The 22,458-nt window shown below is 34.4% G+C and overlaps 1 protein-coding gene across 2 annotated transcripts; it reads right to left on the bottom strand.

The window, feature by feature from the left end:
• Nucleotides 1-18,102: 18,102 nt before the first annotated feature.
• LOC120072264 (glucan endo-1,3-beta-glucosidase-like) lies at nucleotides 18,103-21,290 on the bottom strand. 2 transcript variants are annotated; one of them, XM_039024694.2, is made up of 3 exons: nucleotides 20,894-21,290; nucleotides 20,682-20,810; nucleotides 18,103-19,173 (listed from the first exon to the last, which is right to left on the bottom strand). In XM_039024694.2, the coding sequence occupies exons 1-3, from the start codon at nucleotides 20,967-20,969 to the stop codon at nucleotides 18,227-18,229; spliced, it is 1,152 nt and encodes a 383-aa protein (XP_038880622.1). In that variant the 5' UTR covers nucleotides 20,970-21,290; the 3' UTR covers nucleotides 18,103-18,226. The 2 variants fall into 2 exon arrangements, with proteins under 2 accessions (XP_038880622.1, XP_090166645.1); XM_090310519.1 differs by having other exon boundaries at nucleotides 18,103-19,428; nucleotides 20,894-21,172.
• Nucleotides 21,291-22,458: the final 1,168 nt, after the last annotated feature.

Below are 22,458 nucleotides of genomic sequence, written 5' to 3' on the forward strand. Positions count from 1 at the left end.
TGTTTTTGGATGATGGGCTTAGTTTTAATGCTTTCTTTTACATTTCAAATTTAATTTGTAAGGACCCCTACGTTTTTGGGCATAATTAACTTACTATCGAGTCTGTATTCAAAGTGTTTGAAGAGTTTTGAGTCGTTCGTGATGAAGTTTCAAAGCATGGAGATACAGCTCACTTTGAGGAAGAAGAAAACCAAACATTGGTTGTATTGTGTAGCTCAGGCTAAACAATCGTTTAAATTTGGCTAAACGATCGAGTAGAAAAGTTCTAACTCGATCGTGTAGCATTTACTAAACGATCGTATGACTGATGCTAAACGAACGAGTAAAGTGTTTACTCGATCGGTTTGCGTTTGCTACTCAATCGTGTAAATGATTGGAGTAAATGATCACTGATTATATGATACTCATTGCATGGGAGGCGTGTACACTAAACGATCGAGTAGGCCAACATGTTTCATCGCATAGTCACTTGCTCCTCGATTGTTTAGACGATCATGCTTCATCGCATAATTTTCGTTTACTCAATCGTTTAAGCATGCGTTTAAAATCGGCACGCTGCACGATCGAGTGGCCTTTATGCTTCATCGCATAGTCAAAGGTACTCGATCATTGCTACACGATCGTGGTTACTCGACCAACGTTACTCGACGATAAGAAGAAGAAGCTACACGATCATTGGAACAAGGTTTCACCCGGGCGGTTCAAGACCCGATTTTCTTGTTTCAACCGATTGACTCGATGGTTCAATGTAATAGTTAGTTATTTTTAATGTACATGAAATGTATGTTTGTTTATATGCCATAATGTATGACAGATAGATTTAAAACCCACCTTAGATTATGCATTTATTCATGCATCATATTTATATTATAAGTGTTATAATATAGTAGATTTTATGATTAAATTACATTAAAGCATGCTCATGCATCATATAATATAAGAGTTATATTTATGCATGCATTAAGCATATTCAAGCATCATCTTTATATTACAAGTATTATAGTATAAAGGTGTATGAGAGCATGAATGCTTGGTTTATTTCTTTTTTATATAAGAGTAATATAAAAGTAGTAATGAATGAATAATGCATTGAGTATGACACTTAGGTTTATTTATAAGAGTTATGAATGCCATATGGTTGTCTAGCTTCGTATTGTGGTTGATTTTTATTGTTTCATTTTTTATAAGAGTTATAATTAGCAAAATTAGAACTAAAATCAAAAGCCATGAGTTGCATGCAAAGTTTGGTAAAATTAATGAAAGATTATGACTATGAAAATTTGTATCATCCAGGCAAGGCAACTGTGGTAGTAGATGCATTGAGTAGAAAGACAACCCATTCAGTAGCTCTAATCACCAAACAGACTCATCTATGCAAGGTTTTTGAATGGGCTAAAATTGTGATAGTAGTAGGGGAAGTTACATCATAGTTGACACAGTTGATAGTACAACCGACCTTGAGACAAAGAATTATTGATGCTCAACAAAGTGATCCTTACCGAAATTTCGCCAAGTAAAGATAAGATGAGATAATGAGTTCTCAATATCCCCTATTGATGACCTTTAATATCAAGGACTTTTATGTGTACCTGCAGACAGTGATCTTAATAGTGAAGTATTGACAAAAGCTCATAGTCCCCATTCTTGTTGCATCCTAGCAGCACCAAGATGTATCAAGACCTGAAACAGTAGTATTGGTGGTATGATATGAAAATAGAGGTAGCAGAACTTGTTAGTAAATGTTTTGTGTGGTAGCAAGTGAAAGCCTTGAGGAAGAGGCTGGCAGGTTTGTTGCAACCCTTGATTACACCAGAATGGAAATGGGAGCATATGTCTATGTACTTCATTATAGGCTGGCCAAGAATAACAAAAGGTTATATAGTGATATGGGTTGTAATGGACAAACTCACTAAGTTAGCGCACTTTATTCCAGAAAGGTCTACGTTTTCAGTAAATAGGTGGGTGTTGTGTTAGAGTTAGCAAGAAAATAGCGAAAGAATTTAGGATCATTAAGCACTCTAGTTCATCAATTTTAGTATCAAATTAAGCATGTTCATACTAGAAAAAAGAGAGTTTCAGTACAACTCACCTTTGAAGACTTCAATCTTCAAAATCAGCTTCAATTTCCTCAATTACAAGGTATAGACCACCAAAAGATCTTCCCTACTATTCTCTTTGGACCTTAGATCGAGTTGTAGGTCTCAAAATGAACTAAATTTAGGGAATTGTGTAGGAGATAATACTATTTTCTAGCTGAAGTTGAAGAACCCTTCTTCAACAAAAAAATCTCAGCAAAACACACTTTGCATGACCTTCTTCTCAGTTCAATCTTTTGAGTTTCATGTAAGAGTGTCATGCAACAGATTTCCTTTATGATAGCCAGCTCCTACTTCAAGTATTGAGTGGGATTTGAGTGGATTTCAAGGTGTTCATGAAGTGGGAAAATCACACATAGTGAATTTTTCCAAAATCCATTTTCCTATTAATTTTTAAATTCACTTTCAAAATTAATATCTAATTTCGCTTTTTAATTCTTTAACTAAACTGAAATTTTATTAATTTTATAAAATTAATTCAATAATTAATTTATAAAATAAAATTAATAATCAATTAAATAATTTAATCAATTCTATTAATTTAATATCAAATATTGAATTAATTAAACACCAATTCCACATCCATAAATCCTCATTCGTGTAATTTAATATTTAACATATAATTATATCGCATATAATTACTAATTCTCTTAATTCGAATTAAACTCATCACTCTATTCTAAGGTTTATTTCGTTTGTGAGCTAGTAGGGGACTAATGGACCTACATATCAGGGGCTCCAACAATCCGAGATTAACTAGCTAAACTCTTTAACCTAATTAACCAATATTCATTAACTACCGGGTCACTCCACTAAAGTCGCACTCCCCTCACTGCAGATATATTGTGTCCACTCGATATAACCATAATTAGTAAGTTAACCCTTCATAGGTTGTTTGTAGTAATGGCTGGGTCAATAGTTCTTTTACTCCCGAGATAACATCTTGTTTCTTAAGTCCCACTGATTCTCTAATGAACAATTGATTTCTGATTCAATTATTAAACCGAGTCCATTTCGAGCCATCTTTTCTCTCCACCACATTAGTGGGGATGGTTATTATGGCAAGGAGAATAAAAAAGAAAAAATGTTTTTCTTCTTCTTCTCCTAAGTTGGTTAGACGATTGAGAAAGGGTTAACAAAATTGTTCTGTGTTTTTTGTGTTCTTGAGATAATTCTCAATCTTCCTCAATCACCTTAAACTTTCACTCTTAACCAAAATAGTCAGAGCCCACCACTTTTTGCATTGTTGTTGGAAACAAGATGCAGCCATCCGATCCCATTGCTTGATATGTTTTACCAACTATTACTATATATGCATTTGGAGCTACAATTTAGACTAATTTTTTTGGAAGATTTACTTGTTTGTTATTCTTCTTGTGTATATTTATAGCGTGGTCTTCAATTATAAAAATATATAGATCTTGATTATTTAAAGAAATAGAAATTTGTCTTGGTACCAAAGCCCAACCGGGGTTTTGCAAATTGTATCTTCCCTAAAAGTTCCCATTGTAACTTGTGATTGCCCTAATCTCCGTCATTGGTCAGTTCACCTCCACTCAAAACCACCATCGTGGGAATCTTAGTTCATACAACTCAGTGTCATCGTGTCTCCGCCAGAATCGCTCAGTTCCAGCCAGATCTCTGTTCGCATTGCCTTCCGGATCTTTGTCTATGTATTATGCCTACTCTGCGTGTTCATATGAAGGAGAAAACTTCCAACTGATTCAGCTACCTGGTTCATCTAATTCCAATCAGTCTAGTCTGGTCCAATTGGTTTGGTCACTTTAGTTGTTTGGTTCAGTTGAACTTGGTCTGGTTCAGCAGTTTGGGTCATTGGACTTGTTTTGGTTTGTTTGCTTTGGTTCACCCATTCGTAATGGGAAAATATTATGAATCTCTCTTCTGCTCAAACTGTAAATTACTTGGTCATAACTTTATTGATTGTCTTACAATTGAGTGCATGTACTATCACAAGCATGGATATATTTTGGGCTATTGTCCTACTCGGCCTCGAGATTGATCAACTAGACCAAGGAACTAATCTAACGCTAATTCATCATTTTTTGTTGTTGCCTCTCCCTCTAAAGATCCTTCATTCCTTAGATTCCCATTCAATAATGCTTTAGATTTATTAGAATAAGTAATTTTCTCCCAATTCTTCACTCTCGCAGCTAAATCAAATAATTCTTGGCTGCTCGATTCTGCTTGTTGCAATAATATGACTTCTGATACTTTCCTCATATCTTCTCCCACTCCAGCTCCATCACTACCCTCTGTTTCTACTGCCAATGGAAATTGCATGTCTATTTTCCATGTTGGTACTGTTGTTTTACCTACACTAAATCTTCCAAATACCTACCATGTCCCCAATTTGAATTTTGAACTTGTCTCTGTCGATCAATTATGTGATCTTGGCCTAACTATTTATTTTTCTCCTACTTTCTGTCAGGTTTAGGATCTGCACACAGGGCAAAATGTTGGTACGGTTTGTAAGGTGGGAAAATTGTTTAAGCTCATGTCCCATTAACTTCCTATTCCTCATTTATATCTACCCATGTCATCGATTCTGTCATATATCAATGGCATCTTCGTCTTGGTCATGCTTCCTCGAAACAACTTCGTAAGTTCGTTTTTATTGGCTATTTAAATAATGCTTCAAAGTTTGCTTTCTTTGATTGTTTAAATTGTAAGATTGCAAAACAACCCGCTCTGTCTTTTCCTCAATCATCTTTCTTCTGTGATAATCTATTTGGCTTACTTCATTCTGACATTTGGGGTTCTGTTACTACTCCAACGGTCAATGGATATCTTTATTTCATTTTATTCATTAACGATTATTCTCGATTTACTTGAATATATTTTTTGAAACATTGTTCTGCCTTATCTCCACGTATACATTGCTTTTGCTAACATGGTTCAAACACAGTTCTCTAGAACCATCAAAATTCTTCATACAGATAATGCAATGGAGTATAAGGATTTCACACCCCTTTCCTTTCTCACCGACAATATACTCTTGTTCAGCGTTCATGCCCACACAACTCTCAGCAAAACGGCCGAGCAAAATGCAAATATTGCCATATTTTAAATTATGTTCATGCCCAACTTCTCTTTGCTTTTTGCCTTGAGAAGTTTTAGGGTAAGGCTGCTCTCACTTTCGTTCACATCATCAATCATTTTCCTTCCTCAGTTTTCAAAATATCTCTCCATTTAGACGCCTCTATAGTGATCCTTCTTCTTACTTTCACCTTAAAGATTTTTTTGTTGTGCCTGTTTTGTCCTTATACATCCCTATGAACATACTAAACTTGATCCTCATGCCCGTTTATGTTGTTTTCTTTGCTATGGAACTAAGCATAAAGGTTTTTTTTTGCTGGGACCGTATCTCTAAATGGCTACGTATTTCTTGTCACGTTACTTTTTTGGGAGCATCATATGTTTTTCAGTATCTCCTCCTTTCATACTAAAGGAAATCAAATTCGAGATTTCCATGAGCAATGGAAAATAGATCATTTCAAATTACAATCATGAATGAACATTACAAATTAGAGTCGAACAGAAACATGTGGTTATACAATCAATATAGAAATTACGGCATGAACAACTACAAATGAACAAGGCGAAAGCTACAAATATTTGTAGACTCGTCTCCATGCTTCTTACTCACGAACGCTCAAACACAGAAACCTCGAATGCTCGGATAGCACGACCGCAACACTACACGAACATTTCACACTCGTCCTCAATGATTGTCTCGATCACGAACTCCTCAGCAACACGAACGGCCTTCACAGAACCTCGACGATGTCGAGTTGAGTATGACACCACCAAGAAGGTTACCTTGGTATTCTCGCTATGAGAATCCAAAGGGTGGGCTCTGTTTGGACTTGGATTAAGGCAGACGAAGGAGGAAAGAACAATTGTGTTTACGATTGGGCAAGTGGGAGAAGATAGGAACCTATCGCATAGGTCGATGCCTAATCGTTTAGCTAAAGCTAAACGATCATTTAACTCATCGTTTAGCTCAGTATCTGCCACCTACAAAACACTACATGATCGTTTACAAAAACACGTTGTCGCTTAGTAAATTCCTATTTATTTGACAAGCGCCGTGAGTTTTCTTTTTGCGAGAGAAATCTCCAAATTATTTTTCAACGTTTGTAAAAACTTTTTCAATACTTACTAAAATTAGGAAAACAATTTTTCTTTTAATTCACGGTTACCATGAATCACCAATAACCACCCACTCAATTGGTTATTAAAGAAAAAGAATTAATTATCCAATAATTAATATTATTATAAATATAAATGATAACCAACTCATCATACTATGTTTATAACCTAAAGTTTTAATATTTCATCTCATGAAACATATAAACCATAGTTCTTTTTCTATTCCATGGTACTTAATGTAAATCTCATTTACATTAATCCTCCACTAGATGTATTTTATACATCATACCGAGTATATCATATATAATCAAAATACCTCTTGTCAATTTGAACATTTCAAATCAACATCAAGAACTGATCCTCAACTGAATCCATTGAGCTACCAAGGAGACCTTATGAACCTGTAGCTCAAAGCTCCAACGGTACGTGAATAATTGATTAAACTCTTTAGTCACTAAATCCACCATTCATTAACTGCCACGCACTCCACTAAAGACCGATAACTGAACTCTCCTTACCACAGATATATTATGTGTCCATCTTAACCAATCAGAAGTGCGACAACCCTTCATAGATCGCTCGTAAGTACAGCTAGGCCAATAATCATTATGCCCCTATAGTTACATCTAACTCCTTAAGTACTACTGATCCCTCTAATGAACATAAGTCATAGTCCTACTATGACTGAGTCTTCTCTTTCTTGGAATCAGCCCTTAAGGGAGCAATCTCTCTACTTATCCCTGCTTCCGGAAAGAAGTGAATTCCATCTTGTGGATTGAGTTCCTAGCTCCCAAATCAGACAAGTCTCCAAAAAGGTAGGTATGTTAAGTTGGCAATCTAGTCACTCTCACCCATACTAATGAAAGAACTGCCCTCAAAGACAGAAGTTCCCAAAACACTCAGGATTGAGGTCGTGTCACCTATGGTCGTTTAGGTAAGATGTAAGTCTCTAGTATCAACAACGTTATATACAAAGTCTAGTCATCTCGTGGTCCAGGTCTTATACAAACTCTTTGTATAGGACACCCCCATTCGTATGTCTCCACATGAATGGTTAGGATCTACAATCTGTAGTAGTTTATAACACTTGCAAACCTCTACATTGCGGACCATATCCGTAGTGTCACCAGGATCAGGTATCCCACCTTAATTCTTATACTACATACCTATTTAGGTTATCACTTAAGGCATGATCCATTTGTATATCACATATACATGCTTAAGTTCACATAAGATAACCAAGGAGCTTTGTTTATTGGGTATGAGTAAATGTCAAAATCAAATAACAATTATTTTATTCATTAAACAATGTGTATCTTTACAAAACAACGAGACTCCAAGAGAATTAGGACACCAATCCCAACACATACCTCCCTCTCTAATTCTCAATCATTCTTTACTGATCCTTCTAATACCCCTTTTCCAGAGTTTGATTCACCATCTTCTGATCCTGTTTTCTTAAACCCGACCTTGAATTATGATGATATTGTCTCTCTTGATCCTCCACCCATCTTTAAGCTTGATCAATCTGCTTCTGTCTCTTCCCTTCCCGAATCAACGTTTATCTCCTCTACTAAACCTGAATCTATTCCAGTCACCTCAGTTCATCACTCCACTCGGGTAAGAGAACCTCCCCTTCACCTTCGAGACTTTCATTTTTTTTTCACTGTCATGTCTTTATTTGAACCATCATCTTATCATGAAGCTAGTACTAACCCTTTTTGGCAACAAGAAACGAATGAGAAACTTCAGGCTTTAGAAAAGATTCTTACTGAGGACTACGTTGATCTACCCCGGACAAACGACCTATTGGCCGTAAATGGATCTATAAAATCAAAACCCACTCTGATAGATCTACTGAATGTTGTAAAGTTCATTTTGTGACAAAAGGCTATTCTCAAGAATATGGTTTGACTACGAGAAGACATTTGCTCTCTTTGCTCAAATGACGTCTGTTCGAAGTCTTTTGACCACTGTAGCTGCCAAATAGTAGCTCTTTCTTTAAATGGATGTTAAAAATTCTTTTCTCAATGGCACCTTATCTAAAGAAGTTATATGAAGCCACTGCCTGGCATATCTCCTCCCTCTAAGAAAGTGTGTCTTCTCCGTCATGCATTATATGGATTGAAATAGGCTCCGCAAGCATGTTTTCAACCTTCAGTTCCACCATCACTCAATTGGGATTCACTTCCAGCTCCCATGATTTAGCCCTACTCACTCGTTAGACTCCTCATGGTGTTGTTATTCTCCTTATGTATGTTGATGACATGATCATTACCGGTGATGATCCCACAACCATATTTGACCTGAAATGCTATTCAAAAGATGGTGAATCAAACTCTAGAAAAGGGGTATTAGAAGGATCAGTAAAGAATGATTAAGAATTGAAGAGGAAGGTATATGTTGGGATTGGTGCCCTAATTCTCCTGAAGTCTCGTTGTTTTGTAAAGATACAAATTGTTAAATGAATAAAATAAGTGTTATTTAATTCTGACATTTACTCATATCCAATAAACAAAGCTCCTTGGTTATCTTATGTGAACTTTAAACATGTATATATGATATACAAGTAGATCATGCCTTAAGTGATAACCTAAATAGGTATGTAGTATAAGGACTAAGATGGGATACTTGATCCTGGTGACATTACGGATACGACCCGCTTTGTAGAGGTTTGCAAGTGTTGTAAACTACTACAGATGGTAGATCCTGACCATTCATGTGGAGACGTAGAGCGGGGGTGTCTTATACAAAGAATTTGTATAAGACCTGGACCACGAGATGACTAGACTCTATATATAACGTCGTTGATACAAGAGACTTACATCTCACCTAAATGACCATAGTTGACACGACCTCAATCCTGAGTGTTTTGGGAACTCCTGCCTTTGAGAGCGGTCCTTTGATTAGTATGGGTGAGAGTGGCCAAATTGCCAACTCAACATGCCTACCTTTTTGGGGACTTGTCTGATCTGGGAGTTGGTAACTCAATCCAAAAGATGGAATTCACTCCTTTCCTGGAGCAGGAATAAGTAGAGAGATTGCTCCCTAAAGGGATGATTCTGGGGCTTGAACATAGTGGCCACAGCTTCTCTTTGGAAGAGAAGACTCAGTCATAGTAGAACTATGACTTATGTTCATTAGAGGGATCAGTGGTACTTAAGGAGACAGATGTAACTACAAGGGCATAATGGTTATTAGCCCAGCTGTACTTACAAGCGATATGTGAAGGGTTGTCGCACTGATGATTGGTTAAGATGGACACATAATATATCTGTGGTAAGGAGAGTTCAACTGTCGGTCTTTAGTGGAGTGTCTGACAGTTAACGGATGGTGGATCCCATGACTAAAGAGTTTAGTCAGTTATTCACGTACCGTTGGAGCTTCGAGCATAGGTCTATGACGTTCTCTTGGTAGCTTGGATTCAGTTGAGGATCAGTTCTTGGTGTTGATTTGAAATGTTCAAATTGACAAGAGGTATTTTGATTATATATGATATAATCGGTATGATGTATGAGATACATCTAGTGGAGGATTGATGTAAACGAGATTTACATTAAGTACCATGGAATAGAAAAAGAACTATGATTTATATGTTTCATGAGATGAAATATTAACTGTATGATAAGTTGGTTATCATTTATGTTTATAATAATATTAATTATTAGATAATTAATTTTAATTTTAAATAACCAAAGTAGTGGGTGATTATTGGATCATGGCAACCATGAGTTTAAAAGGAAAATGGTTTCCTATTTTCAAAAATGAAGTTTTACAAAATGATTGAAAAGGTTTTGAGTTTTCTCTCCGCGGAAAAGAAACTCACATTAGTCGTCAAGTAAATTCGGATTTACTAAATAACGGCTGGGCGAACTAAACGATCGTGTAGTATTTACTAAACGATCGCTGGCCCAAGGTAAACGATCGTGTAGTGTTTGTAGGCGACAGACCGAGCTAAATGATAGACTAAACGATCGCATAGCTTTTGCTAGACGATCGCATAGCTTTATCTAAACGATTGGGCATTGACCTATATGATAGGTCTTAGCCATCTCCCACTTGCCCAATCGTGTATGCAATCATTGTTTGCTCCGTTCTCTGCCTCATACCAAGTCCGAACAGAGCCCACCCTTTGTATTCTCATACCGAGAATACCAAGGTCACCTTGTTGGTGGTGTCAGACTCAACTTGACACCGTCGAGGTTTTCTGGAGGCCGTTCATGGTGCTGTGGAGGCCGTTCGTGTTGCGGAGGAGTTTGCGGCCGAGAAGATCGTTGAGGATGAGCGCGAAGTGTTCGTGTAGTGTTGCGGTCGTGTAGATCGGGCGTTCGAGGTTACTGTTGTTCGAGTGGCCGTGCGCATCAGAGCGTGGAGACATTACTACATTTGTTCGTACAGTTTTTCCTTCTGTACATTTGTTATTCATACTGTAATTTCTCTATATGAATTGTATAACTGCTTGTTTGAAGTCGACTGTAAATGTTATATTAATTCATGATTGTAATTTGGAATGGTCTTGTTCCGCTGCTCATGAAAATCTTGCTTTCGATTTCTTTCACTTTAGTGGAATGCCTGACAGTTAACGGATGGTAGATCTCGTAGCTAAACAGTTTAGTCAACTATTCAGTACCGTTCGAGCTTCAAGCCACAGGTCCATAAGGTCTCCTTGGTAGCTCAATGGATTCAAGTTAAGAATAAGTTTTTGGGTCAGTTTGAGGTGTTCAAATTGACAATAGGGAGTTTGATTATATATGATATAATTAAACGAGTCAATTATATATGATATAGTTGACATGATGTATGAGATACATTAATTAGAGAAAAAGGATATAAATATGATTTATATCTAGTGGAGGAGAAAAGAACTATGGTTTATATGTTGCATATGATGTGATATTAAACTATAGGTTATAAATATAATATGATTATATTTATTTTTTAATTAAACAATTATGAGATAATTGTTGTTTTTTTCTCTATAACCGCACGAGATAGTGGGAGGTTACATTCAGTTTTCGTAACTGAAGGATAAAATGAAAATAGTTTTCATTTTGCAAAGTGATCAGATAATCGCTTAACGATTAGTACACTGACCATCGTCTAGTAAACGAGAGCCTATACGATAGCTCAAGTTTTCCTAAACGATCGTGTACACGTGCAGATTTTCTAAATGATCGTATAGTATTTTCTAAGCGATCGCGCGCCCGAGCAATTTACCTAAACGATCGTCTAAACAATCAACCGCAATTTGCTAAATGATCGTGCACCTTTTGCTAAATGATCAAGCACCCGTCTACATGATAGACTGTAAATCCTCTCACTTGCTTGGTCGTTGTTTTCTCCTCCCCTCTACCAAATCCAACAGAGCCCACACCTCTTGGATTCTCACTCTGAGAATACCGAGGTTACTGAGTGGTAGTGTCCTACTTATGGCCGGTTCGTATTGAAGACGGTTCGATGGTAAACGATAGTGAGATTTGGTGGACGATAGACTGGACGATCATAGCGACTGCGTGAGTTGCCGTTCCTGACGAGAGTGAGAGTTCAAGGGAAGAAATGTTCTTCAATTGGTATGTCTCTCGTTCCTTTGCATTTAAGTTTTGAAAGCATGTCGTAATTTGTTGTTAAATGCATAACTTGTATGTTAGATTATGAATGCGGTATTTCTGTCACAATGAATTTGGAATGATCTTGCTTCCGCTCATAGGTACTCTTTGATAAGAGTTCCTTCAGTTGGCAATCTTATCTACTTATCTATGACTTGCCCATATATTGCTTATGTAGTTCATGTTGTCAGTTAATTCATAACAACTCCTCACACTACACATTTTGCTATCGTGCTTCGTATTCTACCCTATGTTAAAGGCACTCTAGGTGATGGACTTCAATTTTCTTCTCAGTCATCCCTCTCTCTGGCTACTCTAATGCTGAATCGGCTGGTAATCTTACTAATAGGCGATCCACTCTAAATTACTACTTTTATCTAGGTGATTGTCTCATATCATAGTGTAGTAAGAAACAAACTGTTGTTTCACGTTCCAGCACGAAGTCTAGATATCGTATACTTGCTGATACTACTTCAAAGTTATTATGGCTTCACTGGCTCCTTAAAGATATGAGAGCTTTTAAACTCTCTGCTACTATCCTTTACTGTGACAATTGAAGTGTTATCCAAATTGCTCACAGTGATATATTTCATGAATGTACAAGGCACATTGAAAATGATTGTCGTTTTGTCCATCATCATCTTTTGAGCAACACGCTCTTCTTACGCTCTGTCTCCACTATAGAGAAATCAGGTGATATTTTTACAAAAGCATTGTCACCTGGTCACTTTACTCAGTTTCTTCACAAACTCAAGTTGGTCTCTACTCTAGCACCTTGAATTTGAGGGAGGGTATTACTATATATGTATTTTGAGCTACAATTTAGGCTATTTTTAAGAAGATTTATTTGTTTGTTATTCTTCCTAAAAATTAGTCTAAATTGTAACTCAAAATATATATATGGTAACATCCTCCCTCAAACTCAAGATGGTAGAGTAGAGACCAACTTGAGTTTGTGAAGTAATTGAGTAAAGCGACCATGTGACAATATTTTTGTAAAAATATCATTCGGTTGCTCTATAATGGAGACAGAGCATAAGAGGAGAGTGCCATGAATAGCATTCATAGTGCAATTTCAGCGGCCAATTTACGGGACCAAATCAAGTTTCCACAGTGATATCTATCAAAATGTTGACAAACAACTCCTTTCCTCCATCTTTTGGCTCATTTATCTCCGAGGCTCATGGATATATTGAGCCAATTGTTAGCTTTCTTGCTAAGAATGTTTCTCCACTTCTTGCCAATGTGCATCATACTTTAATTTTATTAGATTTTCCAGAAGCATGAGCCTTGACTATGCTTTGTTCATCACAACACCAGTTGTGATAGAGATGGCAATTTTGAGTACCAAAGTCTTCTTGAATCAACGGTCGATGCTCTTTACATAGCCTGGAGAAGTCGAGTGGAGCCGAAGTGTTAATTGTGATATTGGAGACTGGTTGGCCATCGGGTGGAGGCACTGCTGCTACAGTTGAGAATGCAGCTATGTACTATAGAATTTTGATTAGCTTTGTTCAACGAGGGACTCAAAGAAGGCCTAGCAGAGCTATTGAAACGTATTTGCTTGGTATGTTTGATGAGAATTTGAAGTCTCCTAAAGTGGAAAAACATTTTGGTTTATTCACATCTGATCAGAAATCAAAATACCAACTTAGATTTAGTTGAATAGCATAGCTATTGGCACAAAGGAGAATTGGAGCTTTAGAATTGTATATGCACAAGTCTTTCAATATATAGCCGGTGAATCCAAGAGATTTCAACAGCTGTAGCAGCAAGGGCTCGATATTCGGCTCCAGTAGAGCTTCTCGATACTGTTGTCTATTTCTTGGCAAAGCCTCAAAGTTGCTTCGTAAGATCATTGATATAAGATGATCGATTTTCCGTGACCATAATGTCATCTACGTACAATAGATGATATGTAATTGAGACACGATCTTTCTGTTGGGTTATTTCACATATTGGTGATGACCCACATAAAGCCCAGTTGAAATTTTAACAGCGTGTCTTGACACGAGGCTCTTCAATCTGAACAATGGAGATTTCGTTTAGAGCTACCTATAGTCAAATTTCGTCGATAATTGATTGCCACTTCAAGTGAGACGTTTCTAATTTTATTCTTCTCAATTTGTTGCCGTTTGTTGTCAAGATTGTTGATCTTGAGAGATCTTGAGATATTTACTGTGTATACCTCTAGTTGTGACTAGGGAGAACTCATTGTAACCCATTATTGATTATAGTGAAGTTTTTGACTTCGGTCTGTTGTTTTTTACTCCTCACATTAAGGAAATTTTTCTATATTAAAATTCCTTATGTCCTTAATTGATTATTATTATTGTTGATAGTTGATTAATATTCTATTAGATTCACACAAGAGTTGGATAGTTGATATGAAAAATATAATGTTTATCCCAACACTTTCCTTATAAATAATGCAGAGTTTGCATATAGAACATTTGAACCACACTTGAGGAGCTTCTTTGAGGCTATACAAGGATTTTACTAGTTTACGAACATAGTATGGTTTTGATTTATTAATAAAACCTTGTGGTTGTTGCATAAAGGCTTCTTCAGTTCTTTGTTAAGAAAACATTCTTCACATCAAGCTGTCTTAAGGCCCAATTAAACTGAGAAAGCCAATGACATGTTAACATAAATAGTAGGTTTCTTAACCACATGACTTAAGGTTTTCTCAACATCTATATCTTTTTCTTGATGGTATCATTTGACAATGAGACGCGCTTTGTTACAAGCTATAGAACCATCTGGATTTCTTTTAATACGGTAAACCCATTTACATCCAATAGCACTCTTATCCTTAGGTAAAGGAGTCAAACCCAAGTACCTTGTTGCATGAGTGCATTGTAGTCCTTAGTTATAGCTTGTTTTCACACATCTACTTTGGAAGCTTTGACAAATGAAGTTGGTTCTATTTCAGAAACAGAACTGACAATATCAACAAAGACTTTCCATTAGGAAATGCCCCATTTTGAGCAAGTTTGCATTGGATGAGAGTTGCTTGTAGAAGGTATATTGGCAGTAATAGAGACAATATTTTGATCAAGATGTTTAGAGGTACAATGACTTGTTTGTCTTCTGCAATATGTGGTGCTAAAAGTTTATATTGTTATTTAAGACTGGTTCAATATTCATCTTAGATGTTGAAGATGAACTTGTAGAGGAACTGCAAGGGCCCAATGTTAGTAGAAGTTGTATTCTTAACACAAACATTATTAGTGGTAGTAGTATTATTAGTCAAGAAGCACAAATACATATACAAAATACGAATACGATACAACACTGACATGATGACACGTTATTTTCTAAAAATTTAGGACACGAATACAGCAAGGACCATGCTTTTTTAAAACAGACATTTTTAAAATTATATATTATTTTTAAAGCAGAAGGAAATTCAAAGTTAATGAGTTTATTTATTTCTTTGCTTATAAAATTATTTTGATGTATTTCAGCTCACATTTTATTATTTTTGTTATAAATGTGTTGACTTAGTATATGTAAGAAGTGTTTGATGCATGTTGACTTTGTAGTTTCTAACACATCTATTGCACTAGCAAGTGTCCGATGCGTGTCCAACAAGTGTCGGAGTGTCCAGACACACTAGTCAAACTAAGGTGTTCGTGCTTCTTAGATCCTTAGTAAATGACAACACTAAAAGAAGATGTAGCTAAATTAAAGTGATCGTGCTTCTTAGATCCTTAGGATAGCAAGCGCAACCAAAGATAGATAGAGATAGACCGCAACCAAAAATTTCAATAGACACAAATAGTAGTCTATTGCAGTCTATCATAAAAAAGATAGATAGAGATAGTAGTCTATTGCACATAGACATGAAATTTTGCTATATTTGTAAATATTTTGATTTTTTCTGTATATTTGAAAACAGACTTAGAATATATACAAATATTTTCTTTTCTAAAACTATAATGTAAAATAAGTAAAAGAAAATGTAATAAGTATAAGGACAAACTCATGAAATTAAATTATTTATGCTATAATTATAACTCTCCTAATTCCAAATGTGCCATAAATCGATGTGACATATAAATAAAACTTGATGTCACAAGAAAAATAGTATTGTATATAAAAATAACTTAATTTCATTCTTCAGTTAATTTTTTGTTATCTCTGTTACTTCTATGTGGTTTTCTCCATTTCTTAGTCTTTTTGTCAAAGAGTTCTTCTTTAATTATCCATTTTTTAGTTCTTCTTTAATTATCCATTTTTTCTCTCTCTAATATCTTTCTACCTCAAATTTTTATTCCTCCTTCAAATTTTGAAAATTTTAATAATTTTTTTATCGAAAAATTATTTCAAATGGTAAAACTGTTGAAAATATTTACAAGATATAACAAATTTTTTGAATTATCAATGATAGACGCTGATAAATACTGATAGACTTCTATCAGTGTCTATCAATATCACTGATAGAAATTTATAGAAGTCTATCAGCGTCTATCATTGATAATTCTAAAATTTTGTCATATTTTGTAAATATTTTGGTTTATTTTTCTATATTTAAAAACAACCATTTTTTATCTCCAAAATATATATATTTTTATAAAATTTTGGGAATAAATTTATACCCAAAATATTGAGGATTGTATCAATTAAAACCCTAAATTATTAATTGTATAAATTTAAATACCGAATTTTCATGAGTGTATCAATTTATACACTCCTTCAGATTTCGTTCGACAAATTTCATGTGAAACTTATAATTTTATATGTTAAATTTGTAAACTTTCCAAACTCTGGGAACTGAGTGAGTTTAGTAATACAAATTGGTCCAAAACAATCTATTCAAATATGAGTTTTGGATTACATTACATTACAAACTCAGTTCATTATAAGCCGCAGAGAGTCCCTAAGAGGCATTTGGATTGAGGGAATTGGAATGTGAACAAGGGCGAGAATGGTAAGAGATACACATCCTCTTGTTTGGTAAGTTTTTTTTAACCTTTAGGCATGTCAATAGATATTCTCATGCATTCATGTCCGCTCTCTCCTCTCTTTTAATACATTAACTTATTCTTTTATTTTATATATTATTAAAATTAGGGTTGTTTTTAAATATAAAAAAATAAATCAAAATATAGAAAAATTTTAGAACTATCAGTATCTATCAGTGATATTGATAGATACTAATAGAAGTCTATCATTGTCTATCAGCGTTTATCATTGATAATTCTAAAATTTTGCTATATCTTGTAAATATTTTCAACAGTTTTACTATTTGAAATAATTTTCCTTAAAATTAATTAATTTCAAAAAATTGAATTTATAATTTAGAAAATTACATTAAAATTTAAATTATAATATTTGAATTTAACTGAATTTCATAAATTAATATATATATATATATATATATATATATATATATACAAACACTTACGTACATACACACACACATACATACTCTTCTTTTTCAATAAACTATAAAGAACCAATGCATTAATACTATCAATTCATTAATAAATTATATAGGTAGTTAATTAATTATCATTATGATTAATATTTCATGAGATTATTTTTTAATAAATATAATTAATTTATCATTGATTAATTATAATTCATTAGTTTTTAATCACACAATGTTATATTTATATTTTTATTGCATATTAATTAATACATCATAATTATATAATTTAACAAATACTTATAATTAATAATTTAAATAATATTATTATTTGATCATTAAATAATTAAATTTGCTCAAAACTTTTATAGAGGTGTCAATAATTAATTTTAAAAATTAAATACAAACATAATTTATTTCTATAAAATTCTGATAACATTCATATGTACAACCAAATACAATCATTATTGATTCCCAGTAATTTTATTCTTAAGTATCTTTAATTCATAGACATCTATAAAACCCTTAAACTAGATGACTCCTTAATTTTTGATAAATTTATGAAAGAAGGGGTAGGTTTTTGGCATGGTCAAGTTTGTTTTGTTTGTGGCAAAATTGAACATGCAATTCAAAATTGCAAATTTCGGAAAGTCATTTGTGTCTATAATGACAAACAATCGTTCAAAGTTTATACTTCTTTATGCATTTTCTTTAAGGAAGAATTTAATGTCGCGTTATCTTATTAATAAAGTTGGCTATAAACAAATTATGAAATTTGATCAATACATGATAACTAAAAAATGTATTTTTGTTGGAATTTTTTTTTTGCCTATGATGGAATGTTCAAGAATATCAATAAAGCATATATTATAATATTCAAATAGGGTTTCATTTTACATTTAAAATGAAAAGTATAAATAATTGCATATATGTGTTTATTGCGGAATGAATATAAATATTCTTACACCCTTTACTCAACTAAAACTAAGTTGGAATTTTGATTTCTTGTCAGGTGTGAATAAACCAAAATGTTTCTCCATTTCAAGAGACTTCAAATTTTCATCAAACATAGCAAACAAATATGTTTCGATAGCTCTTCTCGGCCTCCTCGGTGTCCCCGTTCGAACAAAGCTAATCAAATTTCTATAGTATGTACCTGCATTCTCAACTGTAGCACCTTTGCCTCCACCCGACGGCCAACCGCTCTCCGATATCACGATCGACACTTTGTCTCCACCTAACTTCTCAAGCGCTACGTAAAGAGCATCAACCATTGATTCAAAAAGACTGTTGTAAAAAAAATTGCCATCTCTTATCACAAGACTTGGCGATTGCATGAACAAAGCATAGTCAAGGCTGATGGTTCGAGTGATCTCGGTGTAAACGAAGTAGGGATACACATTAGCAAGAAGTGGTGAACCATTCTTAACCAGAAAGTCAACAATTGGTTCCATAAATCCACCAGCCTCTGAACTAAATGAGCCATTAGATGGAGGAAAGGAGGAGTTTGACAAGAAGCTCGTGGATATTACTGTGGAAATCTTTATTTGATCCTGCAAATTGGCTGCTGAAATTGCACTATGAATGCTACTCATGGCTGGTAAAACATATCGAGAAATGGGATCGGATGGCTGCACCTCATTTCCAATGGCAACGTATCGAAATTTGACGAGTGGGACATAGGCTAGAATGTTCTTTTCTACCCAGTTTGCTGCAGAAGAAAGATTAACAATGTGTTCGATGTCAGTATTCGGAATGCCTACAGTGAGTTCAATGTTCGATCCTCGAAGAGCATTTAATATAGCTGCATCAGGATTATAAATCCTCATTTTTTTGATGTCGTTGCTTTTGTATAGTTGTACTACTTCCTTGGCATCTGGTAAATTGTTGCCTGCGCTTGAATAGCAAACACCAATGGATTCTGCAATTGCAACCATATGAATGCTCAAACAAAAGTAACCTTGATCAGTTTGGAAAACAGAAAACAAAGTTCATACAGCATAAAATGTTTAGTCAGCTCAAAGGGGATGCATAAGTTCAGGGACTTGAGAACGGAACAAAAAGGGGACTCAACTATCTTCTGAGAAGGGATCTCAATCCAGTTTCGAGGGTATTGATAACAATTCTAACTCATTTTATCACCACAATATTTGACAGGTATGCATGATCATCAACCCTAGACACAATCAGGTAGTTAGCTGCAGATCAGACCACGATGCCAACAATAATTGAAGAGAAGGAAAATATGGTTTAGAGTATGAGAAACGTTTGAAACAATCAACTCGTTGGATAATTTTGTAGGTGTGAATGTAAATGTGACATATGCTGTTACCAAGTCCTTTTGATATTATCTGAAATTATAAGCTCTTAGTATGCTTACAAGTGATTTTGAAATGGTTAAAATCACTTTTATCATTTTGAAACATGACTACAATCACTCGAAATTAATCTAATATTTAATTTTATATTTTTAAATGCAATTTTCATTTCGTCAAAATTGGTTTTGAATGATTAAAAGTACATTTAAGAGTGATTTTGAAAATGACAAAAGTTATTTTAACTATTTTAAAATCACTCCCAAACATATCCTTATTCCTCTTTTGATCTTATATAATTTGCTCTTATAAAAGTAGATCTAAGGGTAGAAAGGCTTGAGTTGTTTGGAGGTAGTTTCAAAATCCTAGTCCAAGTCCTAGATGTTAAAAACTTAGGCGCCATGAATAGTTATTTGGTTTTTTATTTTGAAAATCAAGTTTCTCCATCGATGTACTTCTATGTTTCTTTAAAAAAAAATTATAGTATAGAAATTAAGAAAAAAACGTGCACGATTTTAGAAATAATAACCAAACGATTATCAAATAGGGACTTAACAACTAAAAATCTTTCTTCTTGTTTCCAAAGTTTGGGCAGGGTTGGACAAAGCCTCTCGAGATTGGTGAGTCATGAGTGGGTCAGAACATACCAACATAATGCAAAGAGTGGAGCTCAATATCCTAGTTATAGTTATAGAAAAAGAAAAGATTTAAGTTCGGTTTCATATTCACTTGATTTTTAGTTTTTAAAAATTAGGCGTACAAACATCACTTTCACCTCTAAACTTCTTGTTTTGTTATCTACTTTTTCAATAGATATTTTCAAAAACCAAATCAAGTTTTAAAAACTAAAAACAAGGAGTTTTCAAAATTTTATTTTTGATTTGAGATATTGGCTAAGAATTCAACTCTTTTACTCAAGAAATATGCAGAATAAATGGTTACTGTCTAAGAAACGCAAATACAGAAATTCACCATGAATGCCAAAGTATCAGGAAGACTTCATAATCCAACTCTGTTTTAGCTAAAACCATAATTGGGTAATGCCATTCAGAAGCAACAAGCTCAACAATGAAGACAAAGTAGAAAAACCAGTGAAGGGAAAGAAATGAGTTACCTGTCCGGCGAGGGCCACCGCATTGAGAAAGTCGGATAAAGCTTCCAGCACCAGAGGCAGATCCAAACGGTAAAAGAGCCATGGAATCTTCATCTTCAATCGCCATCACCATATTTCCAGACTTTGATTCTGTTCTACCACAAGATAAGATACAATTAAAACCCTAGAAAAATTGAGGCCAAATCATAATCGATTCTCCAATCAGTGGAAACCTGGAGGAATGAAAGCCCCAAGGAGAAGAACAAAAACGGAGCAAAATGTGGAGAAGAAGATTGAAGAAGAAGCCATGAGCGAGCAATGAACGGATTCAGATGAGAATGTTGTAAAACGAAAACCTTCTCATGAAAAACAGAGCAAATGTTGAGAGAGAAAGTTGAAACGCTTCCGCCATGGACTTCTGAAATCCATTCGGAGAAGCGTGTCTTGTTCTCCTCCATGGTTATGGCGATTTTTCCTGCTGTTGGCTCATCAATTTCTGTGTTAGCTTGTCTCTAGATTTCAATGGAAAATTCAATTTGAAGTTGACAAGGTATCACAGAGTATTGAGGGTTGACTTGTTCAAAACCAAAACCCCATGGGCATGGGATTGGACTAACAAAAAAAAAAAAAAAATGGATTAACCTATCAATAATGCACTTCAAGAGAAAAATTAGAAAAACCAACACCAGTATAGGTACTCCTACTATCAATCTTGAAGTCGGATGTTTGATTCTCCCATATCACATTTTTCTACAATTCCTTTGAAAAAAAATAGAGGAAACAAGGTTTTCAAAAAACCATTAGAATAAATATGTTATTTTCTTGCCGTTTTGCAAATGTGCAGGTGAAAGGACTAGAATTCCTTTCTCAATAACATAAAACTCCAACTTTCTCATCTCAATATGCTTCTTCCTAGCTTCTGGAGTGGACTAACCAACCATAGACTACGTAGTTAGCAAAAGATTTGTATCCTGACTAGGGAAAATCGTGATATCTGACCAACCTATTTATTTGGCAAAGGGAAGTTCATTGGACAAAAGAATGAGGCTAGTACGGTTGATATAGGTAACAGTAATCAATTGAAGTCATTCAAGAGAAGTTGGGTGACGTCATCCTTCATAATGAAAAGATAAGATTGAAGAGCTCTGTAGAGATATCCAATCTCTCTTTATTGTTTTGTTTGTGTTTATTAGTGGGGGGTATTATCCTCCAACTTGGTATTATGAGTAACACTCAACTTATTTTCCTCATTTCTCCTCCAAATTGCTTTTTTCCTCATTTTTGTTTTGTGTTTCAAATGTGCTTCTTCCTTTATGTTTCTTCATTTTATTATACACCAATCACTCTCATTTTATTCTAAAGGTTATGTTTCTATTTATTCATTATAAACGTACTTTTTTCATTACTTTGTATTTAGTTTATAATACTAATAATATTTATAGTTTTGACACGTAAGAAATTGACACTATTATTTCTTCTAAAGGTTATGTAATTATCTTCTCTTCAGCTATATCTTTCGTTTATTTGTTTCGTTAATTTTTCTTTTATGAAAAATACATTTAAAAGCTCCCTCCCTAAAAAAATCCTTTAAATTTAATATAAAAAATTTATAGATGCTGAAGGAAAAAAAAATATATATATATTTTTGAATGTTCTATCTCCTCTTTCATCCCCTCTCTCATTCTCTTCTCTTTGGTTGTCTCTCTTCCATCCCCATTGAAAAATGATTTCCATTTTTTTCAAAATAATCTCAATGGAAAGCCCTCATCTAATCTCCAATTTTCTCAAAACCCAAAAG

This window comes from Benincasa hispida, chromosome 2, assembly GCF_027475165.1.
Source record: "Benincasa hispida cultivar pf3 chromosome 2, pf3_genome.v1.1, whole genome shotgun sequence".
In the NCBI taxonomy this organism is placed as follows: domain Eukaryota; kingdom Viridiplantae; phylum Streptophyta; class Magnoliopsida; order Cucurbitales; family Cucurbitaceae; genus Benincasa; species Benincasa hispida.